This window comes from Herpailurus yagouaroundi, unplaced genomic scaffold (assembly GCF_014898765.1).
Source record: "Herpailurus yagouaroundi ecotype Mexico unplaced genomic scaffold, PumYag 206, whole genome shotgun sequence".
Lineage (NCBI taxonomy): Eukaryota > Metazoa > Chordata > Mammalia > Carnivora > Felidae > Herpailurus > Herpailurus yagouaroundi.
In genome coordinates this window covers 890,485-915,367 of record NW_024412437.1, presented here as the reverse complement: position 1 = coordinate 915,367, position 24,883 = coordinate 890,485, and the positions used below count along the sequence as shown (strand labels likewise).

Below are 24,883 nucleotides of genomic sequence, written 5' to 3'. Positions count from 1 at the left end.
AGTATCCAGAATAGCAGAGGGTAGATCCTACCTCCATTCCCCTTTGCAGGCATCAGCAGCCCCTTGATATAGGTAATTGGAGACAAGTGATGCCAACCCTTGGACAGTGGCAGATTACAAGGCAGTGAGGTGCTACTCTTACATGATAACCCTGCTTCCCTAGGCCTCAAGACTTCAGAGCTATGGGGTCCTTTAGAGAAAAAACCTTTTCTAAAGCAAGAATCACTCTCCCTTCCTTTGGCCCATTTAACAGTTTGGAAATTGAAGAGCAGTTGTTTTACACAAAATACACAATGGCTCTATGTTTGTTTTTCTAACAGATTTTCACTTAGCACCCCAGGGAGATAGCTAGACTTAAAGGTTCTATTTGTAGTAGGGGAACATGCTAACAAATGGGCTCAAATATCTCCAGCATGGATGTTTTCTCCATTGTTCTAGTCATAGGCACTGACGTGTAGTCACATAGATTTCATTAGTTCTTATGAGGAAAGTCGATATACAACATGCTAGTGTTTCAGAGAAACATTACTTAGGTAGGTGTTTTGATACTCTTCTGTGCAGTGCTCACATGTGATAAAGCAGTAGAGTTACAGCCCGCTGGCCAGGCATTGCCTACACTCTGAAGCCAGCTTATCTATCTTACAATTTGGGTGGAAATACTGTGTGCTACTGTGGAATGTGCGTATGGTATAGAGGTGGATGTGGGGAAATATTTAAGGAGAGCTAGTGAGATTGGAATTATGGGACAGAGGGGGACAGCTGCCGACGAAAGATCTGTGCTCTCTTCCACAGCCAGCAGCCGTTGCTGGGAGGCAGCTACTCTGCCAGGAGCCTCATGTTCACATTCAAGTGCGGTTGCAGAGTTCTGGCTAATGGAATGCAGGCAGAAATTATATTCATCACTTCAGACCTGGCCCAGAAAACTTTTCTCCTTTGACTTCCATCATCTTATTTTCTCTTGTTTCTTCTTCTAACTCTACTATTCCCCTTGTAAATTATTATTATTTGGCTCATCATTTTCTCCTAGCATTTATTTTCTTCTTTTTTTAATGTTTATTTATTTTTGAGAGAGAGACAGACAGAGTATGAGCAGGGGAAGGGCAGAGAGAGAGGGAGACACAGAATCTGAAACAGGCTCCAGGCTCTCAGCTGTCAGCACAGAGCCCGACGCGAGCCCACAAACCACGAGATCATGACGTGAGCTGAAGTTGGACGCTTAACCAACTGAGCCACCCAGGCGCCCCTCTCCTAGCATTTAAATGAAACTATTCTCTTCTCATGCTTCTAAACTTCCTGCTTTATACTCTTAACTTGGGTGATCTTGTTTAGTCCTTCAGCTGCTATCGTCTACTTATCTGCTGATAATCCATCACTCTGTGCTTTAAATGTTCTCTTTCCCTATTTTCCAAAGTCACATTGCTAAACATTCCTGTTCATCTTCCTTGGAGGTAATTCATTATCAACATGTCCAAAACAGGACTCACCTTCGCCCCATAAGCCTATTATTCTTCCTCCCATCTTTGCTTGTGCTAGAAGCCCTCCTCCATCAGAATGGTGTATGTTGGTCAGTAGCTTCACTCCTTTCCATTATTCAAGATAAGTTTTGGGAGTCATTTGTGAGCCCTCCACCCTCACCGTCTACACACAAAAAAAGACCAACTGCTTTTTAAGTATCTCCAAAATGTCTCTCTCACATACACCTTGCTCTCTATTCTCACATTGTAGGTCTTGGCATTTCTCACCTACGCTATTGCTATAAACCTTACAACAAGTATCTCTACTTGTACTCTCTCCTCTTCTTCAACCCATCTTCCATATACCACTTGTCAGGGCTATTTTTCACATCATCAGAGTTAAATGATCATTGTCTCCTCTTCCTTAAAAAGGTACAGAGACTAGGGGTGCCTGGGTGGCTCAGTCGGTTGAGCATCCCACTTCGGCTCAGGTCATGATCTCACTGCCCGTGAGTTCAAGCCCCACCTCGGGCTCTGTGCTGACAGCTTGGAGCCTGGAGACTGTTTCAGATTCTGTGTCTCCCTCTGCCTGCCCCTCCTCCACTCATGCTCTGTCTCTCTCTGTCAAAAATAAACATTAAGAAAAAAGGTACAGAGACACTCTGTTATCTACAGAATAAACTGTGAAGTCTTAAACACAGTATTCAAAGCTTTTTTCCTAGTGACACTTGTAATCATTTTTTCTGACCATGTGTCTTACCTTCTAATCACATGTTCTCACAATTCCCCAAAGACTTTCCTATCTTTACACCTGCTTTTTCTCCTGCCATGACCTTTTCTTGCCTGTCTATAGTGCTCTCCCACTCCCATTCCAGTGCTTCATGGAATCAACTCATCCTTCAAGGCTCAACTTGAGCATCACCTCTTCTGCAAAGTATTTTCTCTTGGTCCGGATTCCTAGGGTACTCTGTAGTAAGGCACAATTGTTGGTTGCTCATGACTTCCCTTTAGAAGGTAATGGCTTTAGTGTTGGGTGGGATCTCATTCACCAAAGTTTCTCTAGTGGCTGGCAGAGTCATTGGTGTAGAGTAGAAGTTCAACAAATGTTTCATGAAACGAACACATGCTAAGCAGATAGGCTCAAGGAAGAGGAGCACAAGGACTTCCAGATCTGCTTTCTAATTCACTCCCACTGTGGCCTTGAATTTGTGGGCATCTACGTTGCCACTGTTCAACTGTGAAATGAGTAGAACCATGACTCAAATATTGAGAAGAGAATGACAATCCTCTTTTTCATCTCTCATCTTAAAAATGCTGCCCACAGCCACACTTTGGTGGATGTTGCCTTACAGTCTGCTTGTTGCTGTCAATTCTCAGCAAATGACACCCACACATCTTTGCAAAAATTCTTTCTTCCACCTTTAGCTTATCAGCCGGTAACTGCTTTGGCATGTCCTTGTCTTGCAACCTGAATACAAAATACATCTGTAGTCAGCCTGTCCTACTGTTTCATATTCAGTATGGAAATGAAATGAAAGGGCCTGGTGAAAGTAAACCATAGGTAGTGGACTGTAAAAGTCAAGTGTGCCCAAGATACGTCTTTGTAGAAATGGGTGGAGCGGCATTACTTCTTTTTAAACATGGAATCCGGATAGAAATTTCCTACCACTTTGTCCCCCAGTTTCCAACTGCCCTTCTGTTCTGTTAATGCATCACCGGCCTGAGGCAAATGGACACTTCTCCTCAACAATGAAGTCTTTAGGCAGTTGGCAGGGCTTTGCGAGGCAGAAGAGCTATGACTCCATTGAACTGTCACAGTTTAAAACAATAACATTGGGGCGCCTGGGTGGCGCAGTCGGTTAAGCGTCCGACTTCAGCCAGGTCACGATCTCGCGGTCTGTGAGTTCGAGCCCCGCGTCGGGCTCTGGGCTGATGGCTCAGAGCCTGGAGCCTGTTTCCGATTCTGTGTCTCCCTCTCTCTCTCTGCCCTTCCCCTGTTCATGCTCTGTCTCTCTCTGTCCCAAAAATAAATAAACGTTGAAAAAAAATTATAAAAAAAATAAATAAAACAATAACAGCAGGCACTTAAGATTTATCATTTATCTCTTCCTCCCCCATGTTGCTCAGCTCTTTGTTTATACCCCTAGATAGCACTCTGCCTTGATTTATAGCTAGTTATAAATGTGTCTATTAAAACCACTAACCTGTTAATGCCTGGTAGACGATCTATCTAACTTGTATTTGTATCCTTTGCAGTGCTTAACACAGAGCCTTGAAAATATTACTTTATAAGTGCTCACTGAATCCTTGCTGAAATGCATGGCTCCACTTACTCCTGACACACGGTGACAGAGTGAACAAAAGACACTGTCTGTTGAATTGCCAGAAGAGTTTCTCAAATATTTTTAGTTGCAAGCTTAAAATTAGTACCACTTATCATTCCTTTGTTTACTTATTAATTCGTTATTTGAAAAAACATCTACTGAGTGCTTACTGTGTGCCAGATACTTATTAAGCGTTAGGAAGACCAGGGTGAGTGTGACGGAAAAGGTTCCTGTCCTCATGAACTCACTCACATTCTAGAGGGCAAAATGGACAATATAAACAAGAATGCACATATAACAAATTAATAATAGATTGTGGTAACTGTTAGGAAAAAAGTATATAAGCTGCTATGATAAGGAAAACAAGGAGGGACTTACTTATATAAGGTGACAAGTGGAAGTCTCTCTGAGGAAATGGCATTTTAAGCTGCGATCTGAAGGAGGAGTGAGAGATGCTGCCATGTGACAAGCCAGGGAAAGTGAGCTCCAGATGGAGGGAACTGTTAAGTGCAAAGGCCCACAGGTGGGAGAGAGCTCAGCAAGTTCTAGGAATTAGCAGATGATCAGTTATGACCAGAGTATCATGAATAGGAGGGAGAATGAATGAGCTCAATTTAAAAAGGTAGGCAGAAGCTACTTTTGTTGTACAGGGCTTTGAAGAAGCCATGAAAGGATTTTCAGGAGGAGGTTACATGGTTGGATTTGTGCTTAAAAAAATTACTTTGGCTGCTGGTGGAGAATGGTTTGAAGGGGAGACCCATCAGGAGGCAAAAGCAGCTCAAATGAGACCCTAGGGTGTGGTCCATAAAGGTGGAAATAAGTAAGTGAATGCTTACAAGTAACATTTGAATGGTAGAACCAACTGGGTAAGCTGATGGCTGCAGTCAATACATGCCCCACAGCTGGGGGTTCTTACAGTTGGGAGGATAGAAGGCTATTAGGGTTGATTTTACCAAATGTGGAGATCTCCTTTTGAAAGTCTCTAGAGACCGCTGAGGAAGTTGCTGTGCTCACAAAAAAGAAAATGTGCTGTCTTATCCCCTTAAGCTGGCGATAACTCCCTCTGTTTGCCGTGCCACTAATCTTGGTTTGACAACCTGGGAAAGCCTGTGGGATTCCCATCTTTTCATTCAGCCATTATTGCTTTAGAGATTCATTAACAGGACAAATTAGCCTCTATTTCTGACGCTACTTTCAGGATCAAAACTGCCTTAATCACTTGCTCTGCTTCTCCCAGTTTAGATTTTTAGGTAAATTGTTTTAACCAGTATTTGCTATTCAGGGCATACCCACTTAAAAAAAAAAGTGTGTGTACCGACACACACACACTTTTCAACATATAAAGCAACATTACTATCTTGTACCAAAATCAAACAATATAGGGGAGTATAAGTCCTTCTGTGTTTTCTTTAGTTGACTCTTCTGCATGCCTGCCAACTCATAAAATAATGCTCTCTCTCCATCTTCTCATAAGCAGAACTATTTCTCTGTATATTTAATAACTTAGCAAACTTCACATGAGTTTTTATGGCAGTAAGAATGATTACTAGGTTTTTCCAAACTGATTTTTGGAAATTTAGAAAAGGAAAAAAGTGTTATTGGTGTCCATCCTCAAAGGTACAAGAGTTTTAAAGATGGGAACAGTTTGCCTATTTGACTAATAGATGTGAGTCCCATGATTTATGCTGAGAGAAAAGAAATTTGTAAAGCTGAAGGACATTCATGCAATTGGCAAACTGGATATATTCCAAGATATACATTAGATTTCATCTAATTTCTCCCTTGCATTAAATCACAAAACCATGACCTTCAGTCACTAGAATGATACTTCAGATAGGAGTTCCACATTTAGTCTTGCTGCCAATAGGGAGTTAGAAACTGGATTAGACAACACGGAAAAAAATTATTGGAAAATTAGGCAAATATCCAATAATATATCCTTGAAATCTCTTCATGGAAGCTACATTCAAACCATAACAGAAGAATTCAGAAGACTGAATTCCCCTTAGTGACAGAAAAGAATTAGAAGTGAAGCAGATGTAGACCCAGAACGGAGATTAGAGAGTTAATATTTCCAGGCAGGTAGATCACCTCCTGATAGTCAAGTGCTAGTAGATGTTTGGTACACCACCTTTTTCCTTGTTTGAACTCTTCCAAACCCCTCCTAAGGGCTGATTTATTCCCGGACCTTTTTTTTTTTCTTCCTTCCAATGATCCATCACTTTGCTGAATTCTTCCCTAATGCTTCTAGAAAGCACAGAGCCCATTCCCACTCTGAGGGGTTGTTGTGGGAGCCTGCAACGGCTATCAGTAGTAATCTAGAGTTTGTGTTTCAGTGATGGCAAGGTTGAATGTCATCCTGCCTGGAGGCTCATGTTTGGATTAAAACAAACAAATAAACAACATCACCATAACCGTTTATGGTTATCTCAGGCCGTGTATTCTATAAGAAGCCAGGCTGTGCAGGTCCTCCGCACAGAGTTAGTTTTCCTTTTTAGGGAGAATGCTTTCTTTTTTAACTTAGGCACATTGATTCTTCTCCGACACTCTGCTTTGTGGCACAGATTTTGGAGCATCAGGTCTCCAATGTGTAATTCATAGACTAACATGACCAAAATGATGAGGACAAATCTTAACAGACCACGTATTATAAGACATCAACTCTGGTCACAAAGAATTAAGTAAATACTCAACTACACCCACAAGGAATAGGTAGGATTTGTGCAGCCCTTCCCCTTTTTTACCCGCCATAAAATTTATTTCTCTTAGTTTGAGGAAATCAGGTCAACCCAAATTAGGCTCCCAAATCATAACCTCATTAGGTTACAGCTCAGTACTCAAAAAAGTTCACAAGCATCATGTGTTTTATTAAAAAAGTTAAAAATACTGAATCTTCTAATCTTGATATAAAAATCTTACATATATCTTCCTATATATATGTACATATGTAAACATTGATCTGTGAGCTGTTCCTGTGGAATGGGAGGCTAGATACTGTGAAGATAGAGATGGTGAAGAAAGGAAACAAAAAAAGAAAGGGTGTTCATGCAGGGCTAGCCTAACGCTGTGCAGAAATGTTAAGCAGCACAAGGCCAGCAGCCCCCAACTGTTTACTCTCCCAGCCTCAAATTTCAACGATCAAAGTCATTAATAGGTTAGATAACAAAGACTGATGACTTCTTTTCTCAAACGCCTTACTTTAAATGCACAAGTTGCTTCAAATGGGTTTGCTATCTCCCTCTTATTAGAATAGCAGAGATCAGTTTATAAGATTAGTGAGTTAATCTGATATCTCAGTGCCCATGGGAATAAAATATAAAATGGATTAATTTCAGGATATGACAGTGATGAATAGTGGGAAATGGAAAGCTAGAATAAGGTGGTGAGGTCTGAGGTTTGTGAGGGCTTCAAGAGGCATATTTTCATACAGAATGCAAGTCTAAAATCTTAGAGGTTCTGATGTGATAAAAGATTTTTCACTCTGCTTACAGTTGGATACACACACACACCCATCCTGTTACCAAGTTGAGAAAGGACATCTATAACTCATCTTCCTGTGACAGTTGTATGTTTATGCAACACTAGGTTATTCCCTCTGGGATGTCAGTTATCTGCCCTGATCCTGGGACAACAGGCTGTCTGATACTTAAAATAAGGAAAACTCTATCTTGGCTGTAGCACTGACCTTTGGCTCTATTTCCTCTTTCCAGTACATCCTCAGATTACTGAGTCTCTTCAACTTAGCAGAAGTACCTCTGTGGGTGGCCTATTTCTGACGAGGATCAACTACTTTTTGGCTTCACAATACAATATTCTCATCTGTGTCTAATTCTCTAATAAGGTCGGCAAGTTCAGGGCGAACGAGTGAGTGTTGAAAACCCAGGAAAATGGACTAGGAAAAATAGAGATGTTCTGTCGCCTCTGAGAGTTCTCCCTACACTGAGACAGGCATGTCGGCACTGGCTTATGTAATGTGATTTCAGAGGCACAGAGTTGGTCTCTCTGGTCTACTGAAATACATGAGATGCTCTAGAGAGAAACTAGGGAGAAACTGGAGAGCAGAGGGGGAATGTACGGGAAGTAGAGGCTGAAGGCCACAAAGACAAACCCTGCTTTGAAAGAGTCCTGTTAATCAGACTTGCCTGAAACAGAAAGCAATTACAGTCAGTTTCTTTGAAAGGCCAGCTTGGGCTTTGCCAATAGCATTAAATTCTTAGTGAATTTCCATCTCATTGACCCAGGGGGCCTCAAGCTCTAAGATCAATACTTTAGTAACAAAGCTGGTGCCAGACAGTGCTGGGTAGAAGGCTGAATTCCAACTGAAATGAAATGTAAGGTAGCTTTTCTGATAACTCCTGGTCCTACTATTTTACTCTTTCTGCCATTAAGTGATATATGATGATCCCTCAGCAGCTCTGAGTGTTATTTCATCACCAGGGAACAGACTACATAGCGTCTGAAGTTAGAAGTGTTTGCTTGTCCCAGTGTACCAGCTGGTTGCCAAAATGCTTCTAGTTAATAAATCATGTTGAGAAGGTAATCCTGGAAAGTCATGATATGGCAGCAACAAACCATATTTTCTCCTTTGGGAGCCCCTAAGGGTTTCACCTGTTGTAAGGATATGGTTGATTCAGTAGAAACCTGGCTGCCTTGGACCTCAGCTTTCAATTCTTTGAGATGTTCCAAGAAGAGAGGGAGCAGATCAACTAGCAAAGTTCTCTGGAAACTGGTTTCAAAGTCTTCATTAGGCAATTCTAGATTGGTTTCTTTTTCTTAAATATGTGGTTGCCAACTGTGTGTATTAAGCGTCATGGCAGTACTAGTGGGATTTATAATAAAACACTCTTGGGAATGCCATACAATTCACAGAAGAGACTCAGACTCAGTGGGGTTTTTTTGTTTGTTTGTTTTATCTTTTTGCTTTTTTTTGGTTTTTGTTTTTTTTTAAATCTTGTGCCCCTGAATGCTAACAGCAGAAGACTACTTACTGCTGCCTATACAATTAGCCACAGGATTTAGTTGAGGGTCTATTACTGCAAAGAGATGGGAGGAAAAAGAACATTCCTTAAACACTTTCTTCATACTCTGTACTATTCTAGGTACTACATGACCTCACTTAATTCTCAACAACTTTAGGAATTATTATCTCTTTTACATAGATAAGAAAATTGTCTCAGAAACATAAAACTCTCTAAAGGTCACAGTCCCTAGAAGAAATTTATATGCAGGTAATGACTCAAAAATCCATGTTCTTTCCACTATAGCTTGTTTCTTTAAAAGTTTCCCTCTCAGGAAAATACCACAAAATCTACTGCCTGGCTTAATATCTTCATCAGAATCTGGAACTAATTTTCTAATGAACTGGCATGAAGTAGGCCAAGCAGCATGCCCACAAGCACAGTTGTGTGTAGTCAGGCCGGGTGAAGAACATGCCAGGAAAGAAATAAAACCCCAGCATGGTCAGAGTTGAGTCTCTCTGGTGAGTCATGGACAGAGGCACAGGCAAATTTGGTCCCTCTTCTTTTTAGCCAGAATATACTCTGCATCTGCCAGCTATGTTATTGGTGTCTTCTTTGTTTCCAGGAAGTCAGGGATAGATCTGCTTTTGAAAACTTTATTAAAGGAATAAGTCTTTTAAAAAGGTTAGCGTGGAGGAGTAGAAAGCACTCCCCACTAGGATGCTAGAGATCTAGTTCTACCCAAGGGAATGGGAAACAGTTTCATACCTGGTCTGGTTTGTTGAGCTGAGAACGATTATTAAGTCAGGGTCAGGCTCATCAGGAAAGAGTGCTGGGGATGCGTGGATGCAGGGCAGGGGAGTGGTGGCACATACCATATATTTGCCATGCTTTTTCTAGTCCTTCCTCCTTTCCCCCCACCTATTAACTCGATGACCTCCAGCACTGATTCAGCATCTTAAGGCCTTTGTAGTAAAACGGGGACGGACAATGGCACCTTATTCATCTAAAGGTAGAGCAGCTGGACCAGCTGATCTCTTCAGGTCTGTTTCAGCTGTGAGGTTTAAGATTCCATTTTCCAGCACAAATCTTAGCATGGGCTGGGCTTTAATGGGGTTATTCACTGGTGGCTTTGACAATGGTATGGCTTTTAAAAGTGTAATCGTGATTTTAAAATGATTCTGCTCTAAGTCAAAGAGATGAACAATATACCAATTCTTTTCTTCATATCTGAAGAACACTAAGGAAGTGTGTTAAATGGCTAAATTAATTATAGCCTGGGCCCACTAGCACAGAGAAATTTACAAATATACAGGAATTTAGGGGAGCATTCTAAATATCTATGCAGATTTTGTGTCTTAAAAGTAACATTGTGAGGAAATAAATTAGTTAACCTCATTACAACCTGGTCTGGAGAAGAAACGGAGATGATGTTTCCTCTGTGTGAAATGTTCAATGAAGAACACTTCTCACTGCTTTCTATACCCATGCTCCATGCAATCAATACAAAATAGGCTCAGAATTGCTTATTACAGGTCTATGGCTTACCTGGGATCACAAAGAAATTTGGTTTTCTCTCCTTCTTCTCTCCAGATAAGCCATTCTCGAAAAGAAGGATGTACAAACATACGAGTCATGTCTCTGCGCTTGATTAGGAACATGGAGAGGTTCTCCATTCTCTGCTGAAAATCCTCCCATTCTAGGGTGCCTTCAATGCTACCAGCATTGATGGCCTGGAAGATATGTTCATCAGTCAGTGGGTGCAGGGAGGCCACTGCCACATTCAGGAGAGGCATCACCCGGTCAAAGGAAGACTGGGTTGGGAACTTCATATTGCACTGGAGTAAATAAACCTCAGAGAGTGAAACAGGAACTACTTTGTAGCTAGAGCTCTTTAACACTAGATAGCCTTTCTCTATGAGGTCAAATGTGAGTTTCAGGTATAGATAGGACCCTTGACTGAGGGTCTTGAGATGAGAACTGAGTTTGCCAAATGTAGTATTGTCCATTTTGCCATTAAGTGAAATGTTATTCTGGATCTCTGAGCTGCTGTGTATCCGGTGCAGGATGTAAGCCTGCAGGTCCTGGTCTATGGCTTCATTCTCTTCTAGTCGATCCAAAAAAATCCTATGGAAAGGCAGCAGCTTGGTAATTTCCTAAAACAGATGGAGAGAGAGAGAGAGACAGAAAGACCTTCAGTTTCCCCTAACTCTTGTGATCAATTGTGAGGTCCACAAATTTATTCTAAACTTCTGAGTGGCCAAAGAGGGAAATACGATTAAGTATTAGTATCCACAGATTAAAACAAATTAGTTGCACAGAAGCGACATAATTTTTCCTTATATTGAGACTTGAGATAATTTTTTATGGGTCTTCATAAAGGGTACTTTAGGAGTGATTCAATGGCCAATATTCTACATAACACTCCTAAAATAAATAGAAAATGGAGTGCCACATAACTCTTTTGCTTTAATTTTTCTCAGTGTAAACCATGGCATGATGTAAAGTACAATTCAGTAAGAGAAACGTCTAAGGACTCAGAGAACTCCATATAAACACATACCTTTCTAACCTTCCTAATAAGATGACTACATATTAACGAAGGCTTTCTGGAGATGCCTTACACCAAAGGAATACTTCTAATAAGCTTGGTACCTTGGTGCTCTGCTTGGAAATTACACTGGGGAAAGGTTGTAGGGCTTTGTGGTGACTCATGCTCTGGGTTCCATCTTTTCTTATCTGTGTACAGACTTTGGTCCTGTAAGTATCCACTTTCTTGTTCTGCATCAATTTCTTCTCCTACACTGGGTCATACAGACAAATGACACCTCAATTTCTCCCTCTGGCTACTGTCCTATATCTCTGTTCCCATTTTTAGCAAAACTTCACTGGAGAGTTTTCCCTACTTCCTAACTCTCATTCCTCCTTCCCATTCTGTCTTGCGAGCAGACCTCAACCACATCACTTCACTCAAATGGTTCTTGTCAAGGTTACATGTAATCTTCACCTTGCCAAACTCAATAACCATGTTTCAGGGCTCACCTTGCTCAGCCTCTCAGTAGTGTTTCACAGGGCTGGTCACGCCTTTTGAGTCACTTTCTGCAGCTTGCTTCCGTAGCATGCCCTCCTCATTTTCCTCTTAGCACACCGGCCACTCCTACCAGCCTTTCCTGGCTCCTCTTTCATTGCACCCAGGGCTTGGGTCTCCACTCCTTTCTCCTATTTAGCCACCCTCACTCCCCACAATAGTTCTTTGGTCCCATGGTTCTAAATATCATCTACTTGTGGGTGAGGCCTAACCTTGTGTTTCCGGCTTAGTCCTCTCCTCTGAGCTCTCATCATATACCTATGTCTACTCAACATTTACACTTGGATGTTGTGTAGACAAACCTAATGTGACCAAATCAGAACTAGTGCATTTCCCCCCCACCACAAAACCTTCCCATGTCAATAAATGACCCCATCACCAAATCACAGGAGGTCTCTGGGATCTTTCTCTTTTCCTCATACCGGCATTTACCCAATTGCTTACTGAAAACCTGTGATTCATTTTTGAATCTTCTCTCTTGCTCACCTCCACACTCAGCTCATCATTAAGTCCTTTTGATTCCCCTTCATAGTCAAAGTATGACCACTTCACAGGGTCCCCACCATTACCACCCTCATCTCAGCCACCATCACCTTTCACCTATACTACTGCTCCTGTTCTTGATCCCCTACATTTTATTATCTATGTAGCCAGCAACCAAAGAAATCTTTTAAAAAGGTAAATTAGATCTCATCATTTTGCCAGGCTCCTTGGAGAGGGCCTTCCCATTGCTCTATCTAAAATAACTATCATCCTCATTTATCCTTACCCTATTTTATTTGTCTTCGTAACACCAAAACTACCTAAAATTTTAATTTTAATTTTTTACTTAGTTTTTGTTTGTATTCCTCACTAGAATAAAAGCTAAAAGGTAGGGACATTGTCTGTATTGTTCACCGATGTATCTTCAGTTCCTAGAAAATGCCCGCCACACTTAAGAAATAGGTGTGGAAATAATGAATGATCACATATGAGGGTTCTTCTTTTGTAAGACCTATGAATGATTTCACTGTCAGAGCCGAATGAAAATAAGAAAATTCTTGGTTGAAGTGAATGAAGTATCTGGGAAGTTATTACAGGTGTTGATTTATGAGGACACTGAAATTTTGACTTTGTAGATTAATATATAGAGTACTTTTCCTGGTCTTTGGTATAGCTGAAAGGTTAAAGTCATCTGCTCATCAGGTCATACTTAAAATGTCTTTTGAGATTGCTTTAGTAAAGCTAATTGGTCAGTATGTAGGAATACTCCTAGTCCCTGGGAGAAGGGAAATGGAGGGAGCTAAGACTGTTTTCTGTACACTAGTAATTGTTACAAGTGGTTTGTATCAAAATAGTGGGATAGGTGTATAATATGTGAGATTTTGATGTTCATCAAGAGGCAATGGTTAGGCAAAAAAAAAAAAAAAAGGCTAGAAACTCTGTTCTAAACTAAGTATGAATATGTAAAGAGTGGGAGATACTAACTCAGCTACAAAGAAAATGGCAGAGAAGGTGGAGTCATTTATCCTTAGCCTGCGTGTCTTTACAGGCTCAGATCCATATTCCTAGTCCTTCTTCCAGGCCATTAAATGATCAGTGAGTGAGGAGGGAAGGTAAAAAAGATTAAAAAAAAAATCTTATGTTTCAGTGGTAGTAATTTTAATCTAAAGCTTTAAGTCTGCCAATATTTCTTAGAGGAAGGCATACACCTTCATGCTACAGAAAAGTTGTTCAAGTAGAAGCAGAGGGAAGAAGGAGAAAATCTGACTCTAGATGGCAGACTGAACTGGGTTTTGCATGGCATCACACGATAAAAAAAAAAAAAAAAGGTAAAACAAAAGTCAAACAGTAAATTAGAGTGAGGGATTCTATTTGCATTGCTATCCTCAGGACAAAGTAGAAAATAGACTTTCTTTTCATGTTATTTTGAGGGACACTTTATCTAGAGCAATGGGAACAGGAATCTGAGCAAGAGAGTCATATACACAGAATGCTCTCTCTAGGTCATTGTATCTCTTACTCTCAAAATAGACTCTTTGGGAATTATTCTAGTGCTCCAGGACATGACAGGGGTTTAGAAAGACTCATCAGTAAGGGAACAAGGATCTAGAACTTTTTCTGTTTAAGCACTCTCCAAGAGAAATTATTTATGGTCCCAAAACAATCAAACACATACCTGTAAACTGGTCCTAACTGTGACAATTAGTTTGAGCCAAGACGGAAATTTTCCAATCATTTTACTCAGAAATGACACAATTGTATCCCCATAATCCGGTTTGTGAAATTCTGCTTCATTTAATCCATCAATTAAGATGACGAAATCTTCATCTGGGATTTTCCTCTCTGAGACAGAAAGAAACAGATTACTTAATAATTACCAAGCAGATAACTGAGTTCTTTTTGGGTATTTGATCATGTGTCTGTTTGGGAAAAAAAGATTAGAAAAGATGTCTCCTGTGTTTACTAAATGCTTAGAGTACATAATTTATTATAAAGACAAAGAATAATTCATTTAGTGAATTCATTTTGTTTTTACCAGGGGTAAAAGTTTTGTTCCATATGTAATACATGAAGTCCAGGTATCATCATCATCATTTCCCTCATGTTATTAGTTGTGAAACAGACTGAACTACATTTGTGAAAATTTGAACATTTGTGAAAATTTGAACATGGAAACTCATTTTTCTCTCATACTTGAAAAAGCTGAAAAGAATTTGCTTCCCCTTCTGCCCCCACCTCATCTAATAGCACTGAAGAGAATACAATCACATGTTCCTTTGGGAATTTCCAAAAGAAAAAAAAAAGAAAAAAACCATTTAATGTGAAGTCCAAAGCAGTATATATGACTTCATGTAAATGTGCAGTGGGAAGTAAGGGTGGTAGAACAGAGAAAAGGAATCCCAGCCAGTACACAGATTTTAACCAGGCAGGCTAGATCCCAAGATCTTATAGAACTAGCTGCTTCCGGGGCACCTGGGCGGCTCAGTCGGTTGAGCATCTGGCTTCGGCTCAGGTCATGATCTCACGGTTTGTGAGTTTGAGCCCCGCGATGGGCTCTGTGCTGACAGCTCAGAGCCTGGAGCCTGTTTCAGATTCTGTGTCTCCCTCTCTCTCTGCTCCTCCCCTGCTTGTGCTCTGTTTCTCTCTCTCAAAAATAAATAAACATTAAAAAAAAAAATAAAAACAAAAAAACAAAAAAGAACTAGCAGCTTCCTAGACTATACCTAAGCAGATTCACGAAGACCAGACCCTTGTGTGATCTTCCTAGGAGGGAGGAGTCATGTGGGAAAGACAAATACCTGTCACTTTTGTATTCAGTTCCCTCCTGGACTCTACCCTCTCCTAAACTGACAAAATCAGTTTAGCTTTAGGGCTAGGCTGTAGAAAAAAGCTTGGTGAGTTTTTAGGCTTTCACTCTCACTCAATGCTTAGTAAATCTTGATCTATAATGAACAAATTAGAGATTAGAAAAACCCCAGGTTGGGGCGCCTGGGTGGCTCGGTTGGTTAAGTGTCCAACTCTGGAATGCTGTGTGAGTTCAAGCCCAGCCTTGGGCTCTGCGCTGCTGGTGCAGAGCCTGCTTGGGATTCTCTTTCTCCTTCTCTCTCTGTCTCTCCCCACCATGCGTGCGTGCTCTCTCAAAGTTAATAAACTAAAAAACCCTGAGAAAACCCAGGTGAATGTACACAATAGTACAAATGAATTAGGGGTAATAAGCAAAAGTTACCACATTTGACACTTAAACAACATGGCTTTGAACTGTGAAGGTCTACTTACATTTTTTAAAACAAATGTGGATTTTTCAAAACAAATTTAGTACAGCACTGTAAATTTGTTTTCTCTTCATTATGATTTTCTTTAAAAAAATGTTTATTTATTTTGAGAGAGAGCATGAGTGTGGGATGGGCAAAGAGAGAGGGAGAGAGAGAATCCCAAGCAGGCTCCATGCTATCAGCACAGAGCCTGATGTGGGGCTCCATCCTATGAACCATGAGATCATGACCTGAGCCAAAATCAAGAGTTGGGACGCGTAACCGACTGAGTCACCCAGGTGCTCCCCCTTATGATTTTCTTAGCTTTTTTTCCAGTAGTTTACTTTATTGTAAGACTACATTATATAGGGGCGCCTGGGTGGCTCAGTTGGCTGAGCATCCGACTTTGACTTGAGTCATGATCTCGTGGTTTGTGGGTTTGAGCTCCACACTGGGCTTGCGGTTGTCAGCACAGGGCCCACTTCAGATCCTCTGTCCCCTTCTCTCACTGCCCCTCCCCGCTTGCTCTCTCTAAATTAAAAAACAAATTATATAATACATATACCATACAGAATGTGTGTTAATTGTTATCGGTAAGGCTTCGGGTCCACAGTAGGCTATTATCAGTTAAGTTTTTGGGGGAATCACAAGTTATATGCAGATTTTCAACTCTGTGGGGGTCACCACCTCTAACCTCTCGGTTGTTCAAGGATCAAGTATGGTGAGTAGGACTTGACAGGCTCTGAAGGCAGGAAAGTAGGGGGAAGAAAGAAATCACTGGATATCTGAAGTGAAAAACTGGTTATACCTGAGGAGGAAAAGCAGGAAGTTGGGGACAAAAGGAAAAGTCTGTGGGTTTCTGTATAAGATTGGCCCTTTTAAAGGAGTCAAGACCAATTGAAAATACATATTTTGGTTCTCTATTTGAAAATATGCAGATTTTTTTTCATGACTAATAAAACTTTATTTTTTCCCCAAAGTACAAGCTTTATATTTACAGGAATTTAATTTCAACATCCTAAGAAATATAATATAAGTCAGTTCTTAAATTATGAAGAGTTTTAACTATTACTTTTATCTGGTGACCTTTTAGGAAATGAACTATGGATTCCAGCTTTATTAACAATGATTATTCATGAAATGGCATCCTAGATGACGTAGTACTGAGAAAAAACATTATTCCTGTAGGGAATCTAAAGAATTAAGGAAGAGAAAAAGGTTGCTTGGAACTAATGGATTGACCCACAAAACTGGGGACTCTTAGCATTCTTGATTTTGTGGACCACGGCACCCTTATGCATAATTTTGTCTTAATGTCCATAGAGGAAATTTCTTATCATACAGCTGCTTGGCAGCTGTAATAGATCTGTTCCCTGTTACTGAGCACCATCACCCTGCTCGACCAGGTGGTGTGCTGGAGCCATCCTGGACTGGCCTGGGACAGCCCACTGCAGTATTTTCAAGAGCTCATTGTCAAGAAGCTGGTAGCCTGAAATTGGCCGAGGTGGGAATATTTATTTACAGAGTGGAAACTGGCAAATGTTACAAGCCCTCCTTCCCCAGCTGGCTGTTAAAATTTTACCAGCACACCATTGCCTCTACCACTCCAATTACACCTCCTTTAACTTCACCCAGATTTCTTCCTAAGAAAGCCATGATTTTCCAGGGGAGGAAAAGTCTGGTGATAATGCATCTGCTGAGATTTTTCTTTGGGAAAAACATTTCAGAGGCATTCTTAAGCATAAAGATCAAGAATATACTCTCAATTATGATATGGACATTTTAATGAATGAAATAATTCAATTGCTAATAAAATCAAATTTTCATTTGCACAAATTTCTAGATTATGTTATTCATCTCATGAGCAGACAATGTATGATTTCTTTTTTAAAAAAAAGGGGGAAAAAAAGGAAATGTGTGCCCTACTTAAGATAATGATTTTTTCTAAATCGTGGCTATTTTTTTTTTTTTTTTGAGATTTGCTTCCTTGAAGTGGTTACTTAGAAATTATCTATTAATATAGGGGATATGAAGTGTCAAAAATATTTCATCTGTTAAGAAATAAGGGCATCACGTTTATCTAAGATTACATTTTTTAGGATTCGGAATAAGTGCAAAGGATTTCCAAATGGTACTAACATTGTAAAAACAATGAGAAGTACTCCTAAAAGATTTTTCAGTTTTATAAATTTAAGAGATGAGGCTTTAATGATCTGTAGACTTCACCTCTCAAATGCAACCAGCCTTACAAGAATGCTTCTGCATGCTCATTTTCAAACTTCTGTAGGTTATTTTTATTTATTTATTTATTTATTTATTTATTTATTTTAATTTTGTTTATTTATTTTGAGACAGTGCATGTGTGAGGGAGGGGCAGGGAAACAGGGAGAGAGAGAATCCTAAGCAGACTCTGTGTTGCCAGCACAGAGCCCAATGTGGGGGCTCAATCCCACAGACTGCAAGATCATGACTGGAGCCAAAATTAAGAGTCGTATGCCCAACCAAGTGACATCCAGGCACCCCTCTGTAGGTTAAATACATAGTCTATATCATCAGTAGCCATAAAGATTTATAGACAAGTGAAAATTAAAAAAATAACTGGGAACCAACAAAGGATTGCTACTACTTATTTATTAGTAATAATATTATTATTTTTTTAAGTTTATTTATTTTGAGGGAGAGAGAGAGAGAGAGAGAGGGCACAAGTGAGAGTGGGGGAGGGACAGAGAGAGAGGGAGAGAGAATCCCAAGCAGGCTCTGTACTGTCAGTGCAGAGCCCGATGCAGGGATGTGGGGCTTGAACTCACAAACTATGAGATCATGATCTGAACTGGAATCAAGAGTCAGATAATTAACTGACTGAGCCACCCAGGTGCCCCTATTATTATTTTTTTAAAAGTAAGCTCTATGCCCAAGGTGGGGCTTGAACTCACCACCTCAAAGATCAAGAGTTGCATGCTCTACTGATTGAGGTAGCCAGGCGCCCTGCCATGTGAGAACATTTAAAGTGCAACTACCATTTACTATCACCATTTATTCATAGAACAAAAATATTTTAATATTAAAAAACAGGAAAGACATAATCTTTACATACACATATATACCAAACTATATTTATATTTACATCCACACAAATTCTAGGCTATTTCTATTTTTTTATTTTGTAGTGGACTAATGGAAACTTCAAATCGACTGGTGCTTAGGGGCCACTGTTCTAGCTGACATGTCCCTGGAAAAGCTTCTTGGAAAAGCTTCTAAGCCCTTTAACCTTTGTTTTTTATTGCCTTGTAAAATACATATTCACCAAGGATTCTCCACTGCTCTCACTTACATGTACACTTCAATGTACTGCTAAGGAACTGATGTCCTTAGCAGCCCCATTCTAAGACTGCCTGCGTATCTGAGGGAAACTAGAATTACAGAGACTGCAAGAGAAGAGACGGTAACCAGTACTGAAGTCAGAACTAAATCCTAATGCATGGGATTTTATTACTGGTATATTGTATGGGAATTATCAAAAGTGAAAAAATAAGGCTCATATCAGACATTTTCATTCAGAAAAGCTGCACATTACATATGAATTGCCTTCCTTTCAGTTATGGTAACAAATTAGTATCTCCTTTCATTGCATATTGGTGGCTGAAGCAAAAGCTCACCAGGAGACTTCAAAACTTTTCCATTTGCTTTGTATGTATGTATATATGTACGTTTGTATGTATGTATGTATGTGTTTTAGTCACCACACTTGTAGAATCTTAAAGTATTGTGAAAATACTGACTCATTTTTTTAAAGAAATATGTACAATTTGAAACCTGGCTTTTGAATCCAAACTGGAAATGTTTTCCACTGGACTTTCCTGGAAGGAAAACTTCAGGTACCTTTAAAAAATTCTCTTAGGGGTCCCTGAATGGTGCAGTTGGTTAAGCGTCTGACTCTTGATCTCGGCTCAGGTAATGATTTCGCAGTTTGTGAGTTCAAGCCCTGCATAGGGCTGTGTGCTGATGGTGTGAAGCCTGCTTGGGATTCTGTCTCTCCTTCTCTCTGCCCCTTCCCTGCTTGTGCTCGCTCTCTCTCTCTCTCTCTCAAATAAATATTAAAAAAATTTTAAATTCTCTATCTTAAAAGTTACTGTGATAAACTATATACAGTTAATTGCAAAGGTCTTAATTGCACACTTTGATCAGTTTTGACAAATATATACACTCATGTAACTAACATCTCAATCAAAATATAGAACATTTCCCTCACTCCAGAAAATTCCTTTAGGTTCCTTCATAGTCAATCCTCAACAGGCAATCACTCTTCTATCGCTATACATTTGCTTCTTTTGCTTACCATGTTTTTGAGATTCATCTACATTGCTGAGTGTATTATTAGTTTGTTCCTTTTCAACATTATGAAATAGTCCATGGAATGAATATACTACAATTTGTTTATCCATTCTTCTGTTGATGGACATTTGGGTTGTACCCCATTTTTGACGACTATGAAAAAAAGCTGCTATGAACATCACTGTACAAGTCTTTTTGTAGACCTAAGTTTTCATTTCTTTTGGGTAAATACATAGGAATAGAATTTCTTGGTCAGAAAGTAGATTTATATTTAACTTTATAAGGAACTGCCAAATAGTTTTCCAAAGTAGTTGTACCATTTTATACTCCCACAAGCAATGTGTGAGAGTTCCACTTGCTTATCATCCTCACCAACACTTGATGTTCAACTTAAATTTTAACTACTCTAGTGGGAGTAAAGTGGTGTCTCATTGTGATTTTAATTTGCATTTTCCTGATGACTAATGATGTTAAACACCTTTTCATGTGCTTGTAGGCACATCTGTATATCTTCTTTTGTGAAGTATCTAAATCTTTTGTTCATTAGGATTATGTTGAATCTACAGACCAGTTTGGGGAAAAATTCCAATCTACCAACATGGTATACTTTTTCTATTTACTAAATTCTTTAATTTCACTCGGCAATGTTTTGCAGCTTTCACTGTGGGGGTCTTATACAGCTGTTACATTTATTCTTAAGTGTTTTGATGCTGCAGAAAAAGTTATTTGTTCCAGTTATCTACTGCTGTATCAGACAACTAGGGGTTAGTTACATGGCTGTGGGCTGAAATCATCTGGAACAAAACCTCACATGTCAGGGCTAGAATTACTTGATGTCTGAAACAGTCAACTAGAACACTTATATATGGCCTCTCATGTGGTTTTCACTTCTTTACTTCTCACATGACAGTGGAATCCTCCAAACAAGATGGAAGCTGCATGGGCATTTATGACCCAGGCTCAAGATGTCACATAGCATTACTTTGTAGTATTCTGTTTGTTGAAGCCGTCATAAGCCTGCTAAGATTCAAGGGGAGGACACACAGACCCCCCAACTCTGGATGGAAGGAATGTCAAAGAATTTGCAGCCATGTTTTAAAACTACCACACTACTTTAGAAGTTTCAGTTTTCAACTTTTTCCTGCTACTATAAAAATACAATAGATATATGCATATTGACCTGATAGCCTGAAGTTCTATATTTATTATTAGTTCAAGTTGGCTTAATTTTTCTTTTGTAGATTCCTTAGAATATTCTAGGTAGAAAAAATCTTCAAATAAAGACAGATTTATTTCTTCCTTTCCAATCTTTACTACTTGCTTGTTTGCTTTCTTATTATGGTAGCTTGGGCTACCAGTGGAATGGTGAATGTTAAATGCAAGTGGTATGAGTGAGGGAACATTCTTGTCTTGCTCTGGATATTAGAGGGAAAGTAACATTTCATTGTTAGCTGTATGTTTTTTGGAGTTTTCTTTATTAGACTAAGTTTTCTTCTATTCCTCAGAAAGTTTTTATCACTAATTGTAATATTTGGTCAAATGCTTTACTGCATTTATTGAGAAGATTATATATATACATATGTATTTTACATACACATATTTATATAAAGACATATAGATTTTCTCATTTATTCTGTTAATATGAATTACACTATGTTAAACTAACATTGCATGTCTGATCAAGTAGAATTAATTGATTTGCTATTAAATTTTTCAGGATGTTGCTATTATGATCATGAGGAATACCGGTCCGAATTTCTCTTCTTGCAAGATCTGTACCTTATTTTGGTTTCAGTATTATACTTGTCTAACAAAATGAGAAATGTTCCCTTCTCTATTTTTCTGAAAACATGTGTGTATGATTGAGATTATTTCTTCGTTAAATATTGAAAACAACTCACCAGTGAAACCATATGAGCCTGTAGTATTTTTGTTGAAGATTTTTTTTTTCTTTTAAATTACAAATTAAGGGGCGCCTGGGTGGCTCAGTCTGTTAAGCTCAGGTTATCATTGCACGGTTCATGAGTTCTAGCCCTGCATCAGGCTCTGTGCTGACAGCTCAGAGCCTGGAGCCTGCTTCAGATTCTGTGTCTCCCTCTCTCTCTGCCCCTCCCTTGCTCACACTCTGTCTCTCAAAAATAAATAAATGTTAAAAAAATTTTTTTTAATTACAAATTAAATTGACTAGATAAAGCTATTCAGATTTTCTATTTCTTCTTGAGTCACTTTTGGTAAGCTATATTTTTTGGAGATTTTGTCCAGCTTATGTCATTGAATTTATGTTATAAAGGTCTTCATACTAATTCCTTATTTTTCTTTTAATGTCTTATAGGAACTGTAGTGCTATCTCCTCTTTTATTCCTGATGTTAATTTGAGTTTTTCTTTTCTCATTTCCATGGTAAGTCTTGCTAGTGGTTTACTCATTTTAAATGTTAAATTTTTTCCATTTATTGATGTCTATTCTTGTTTTTACTATTTTCTTCTTTCTGCTTAGTCTGGGTTTATTTTCCTCATTTTTTTTTTAGTTTATTAACTCAGAAAGTTAGATGTTGATTTTATATTACTCATTTTGAAATATTTTATAATTTCCTTTGTGGTTTCTTCTTTGTCTCAAAGATTATTTGGAAGTATGTTGTTAAATTTCTAAATATTTGAGGATTTTATTTTTATTGATTTCTTATTTAGTTCCATTATCTCAGATGATATTTTCCATAAGATTTTAACTTCCTGAAATCTTCAGACTTGGTTTTATGGCCCAGAATATGGTCCTTGTGCACTTGAGAAGAATGTATATTCTGTAGTTACTGGGTAGTAGTCTATAAATTGTGAGTGTATCAGGTTGGTTGATAGTGTTGTTTAAATCTTCTATATATTTACTTTTTATCTGCTTCTTCTAACACTTACTGAGAGGTGTTAAAATCTCCAGCTATGATTATTTGCCTGTTTATCTCTTCAGTTCTATCAGTTTTCGACTCATGTATTTTTTTAACTTAAAATTTTTATTTTGAAATAATTTTTTTCATACAAATATTTACTATTGAAGTGCAGTTGATACACAATGTTATATTCATTTCAGGGGTACAACATGGCAATTTGACAATGATTCACATAATTTGAGCCTCTGTTATTCGGTATATACACACTTAGGATTATTTTTATCTTCCCAAGAATTGGTCCTTTTATGTTTATCAAATGCTCCTCTGGTAACACTACTTGTCTTGAAGTCTACTCAGCCTCACATTAATGTAACACTCCAGTTTTCTTATGCTCTGTGGTTACAAGGTATATATATTTCTATCCTTTTAATCTGCGTCTTTGTATTTAGATGACCTCTCTTATAGCATATTGTTGGGTCTTGCTTTTTATTTGGTCTGAAAGTTTCTGCCTTTTAATAGAAATGCTCAGCCCGTTTAAACTTAATGTGATTATTGGTATGATTGATTTTAAGTCTATCATCTTTTTAAAAACATTTAATTTGATTTTTTTTGCTCTCAGGTCTACAACATAATGATTCGACATCTGTGTACACTGTAAAATGATAATCACAAGTCTAGCGAACATCTATCACCTTACACAATTACAAACTTTTCTGTGATGAGAACTTTTAAGATTTACTCTCTTAGCAAGTTTCAAATATGCAATACAGTATAATTACTATAGTCACCATGCTGTATATTACATCTCCATGACTTATTTATTTTATAATTGGAAGTTTGTATATTTTGATCCCATTCTTCCATTTCTCATACCCCACCCTCCATGTCTGGCAACCACCAACCTGTTTTCTGTATCCATGAGATGGTTTTTTTTTTTTTCTCGTTTTGGTTTTTTTTTTTAGATTCCACAGATAAATGAGATCATATAGTATTTTTCTTTCTCTGCTTGACTTAATGCTTCTTTTTGTAGCAGCCTAACACAACACTCATTTTATTTTCTTATGTTTTTATTTTTCAAAAAGTTTAATTAAAAAAATTTTTAACTTAAGTACAGTTGACACACAATGCTACATTAGTTTCAGGTATGTAACACAGTTCAGTTTCTCCATACATTATGCTATCCTCACCACCAGTGTAGCTACCATCTGTTACCGTACAACACTTTTATGGTATCTCTGACTGAATTCTCTATGCTCTTTTATTACCTCTCATTCCATCTTTCAAAAAAATTTTTTATTTGATTTCCTGCCTTAAAAGTTAATAAAATAATTTTTAGTATTTCATTTATTTTATAAATTGTGTTTCTAGCTATTGATCATGATGGGGATTTTGTTTTAAAAGAACATGGGAATTAGGTAGAATAATTAAATTCACTTAGAATAATATTTATCAATAAGGGTATCTAAAGCTGTTTCTGGAGACCTATGTGAGCAGCAAATATATCCAGAAGCAAAATTAAAACATGTTAGTCATGGTTGAGACTCCAGAGCTGAGTCTGCAAGCATCTGGATCTTCTCCTTGAATCAGCCTAGGATTCAGGTCCGTGTTATCACTGTCCTTCCATCAAGGCACTCGGTATTGTGAGCAATTTCTATGTTCACTCATTTGTTCAAACTTTATTTCCTGAAATGACTACTATGTTCAAGGTGAGATAACCACTACGAAAGATAAAAGATGTATGAGCAAAGGTTCCTAATTTCAGTAGTATAAAATTTAGTTAAAGGGATAGGACAAGTAAACAAATAACTAATTCTTATAAAGTACAAAGTATAGTATTTGACATATAGTTCTGTAAAAGTAATAAAATTTTAAATTCTTATTATGCATATAACAATGTGTTAAGTATCATAACTTAGAAATAAAAAAACCCCTAATGTCAATTTGGAAGGATGCTCTATATAGGGTGACAGGTGGATCAGCAAGCATTTTATGAATGAAGCGGCATTTAAGCTGGTTGTTGAAAGACAGGTAGAATTTTGACAGAGGTGTAAGCAGAAGGCATAACAAGAAAAGGAAACAATGAGCAAATGTATGAAGGCAGGAAAATGTCGGTGAG

At 38.5% G+C, this 24,883-nt stretch overlaps 1 protein-coding gene across 9 annotated transcripts in view; it reads right to left on the bottom strand.

Annotated features, from left to right (window-relative positions):
* The window catches only part of TANC2 (tetratricopeptide repeat, ankyrin repeat and coiled-coil containing 2), a 371,370-nt gene that overhangs the window by 59,504 nt on the left and 286,983 nt on the right, over positions 1-24,883 (bottom strand). For all 9 annotated transcript variants that reach the window (XM_040452033.1, XM_040452035.1, XM_040452036.1 and 6 more), the window contains 2 exons: positions 13,983-14,149; positions 10,285-10,892 (listed from right to left, as the gene is read on the bottom strand). In XM_040452033.1, the coding sequence (XP_040307967.1) occupies positions 10,285-10,892; positions 13,983-14,149 (775 nt within the window). The remainder of the gene's footprint in view (positions 1-10,284; positions 10,893-13,982; positions 14,150-24,883) is intronic.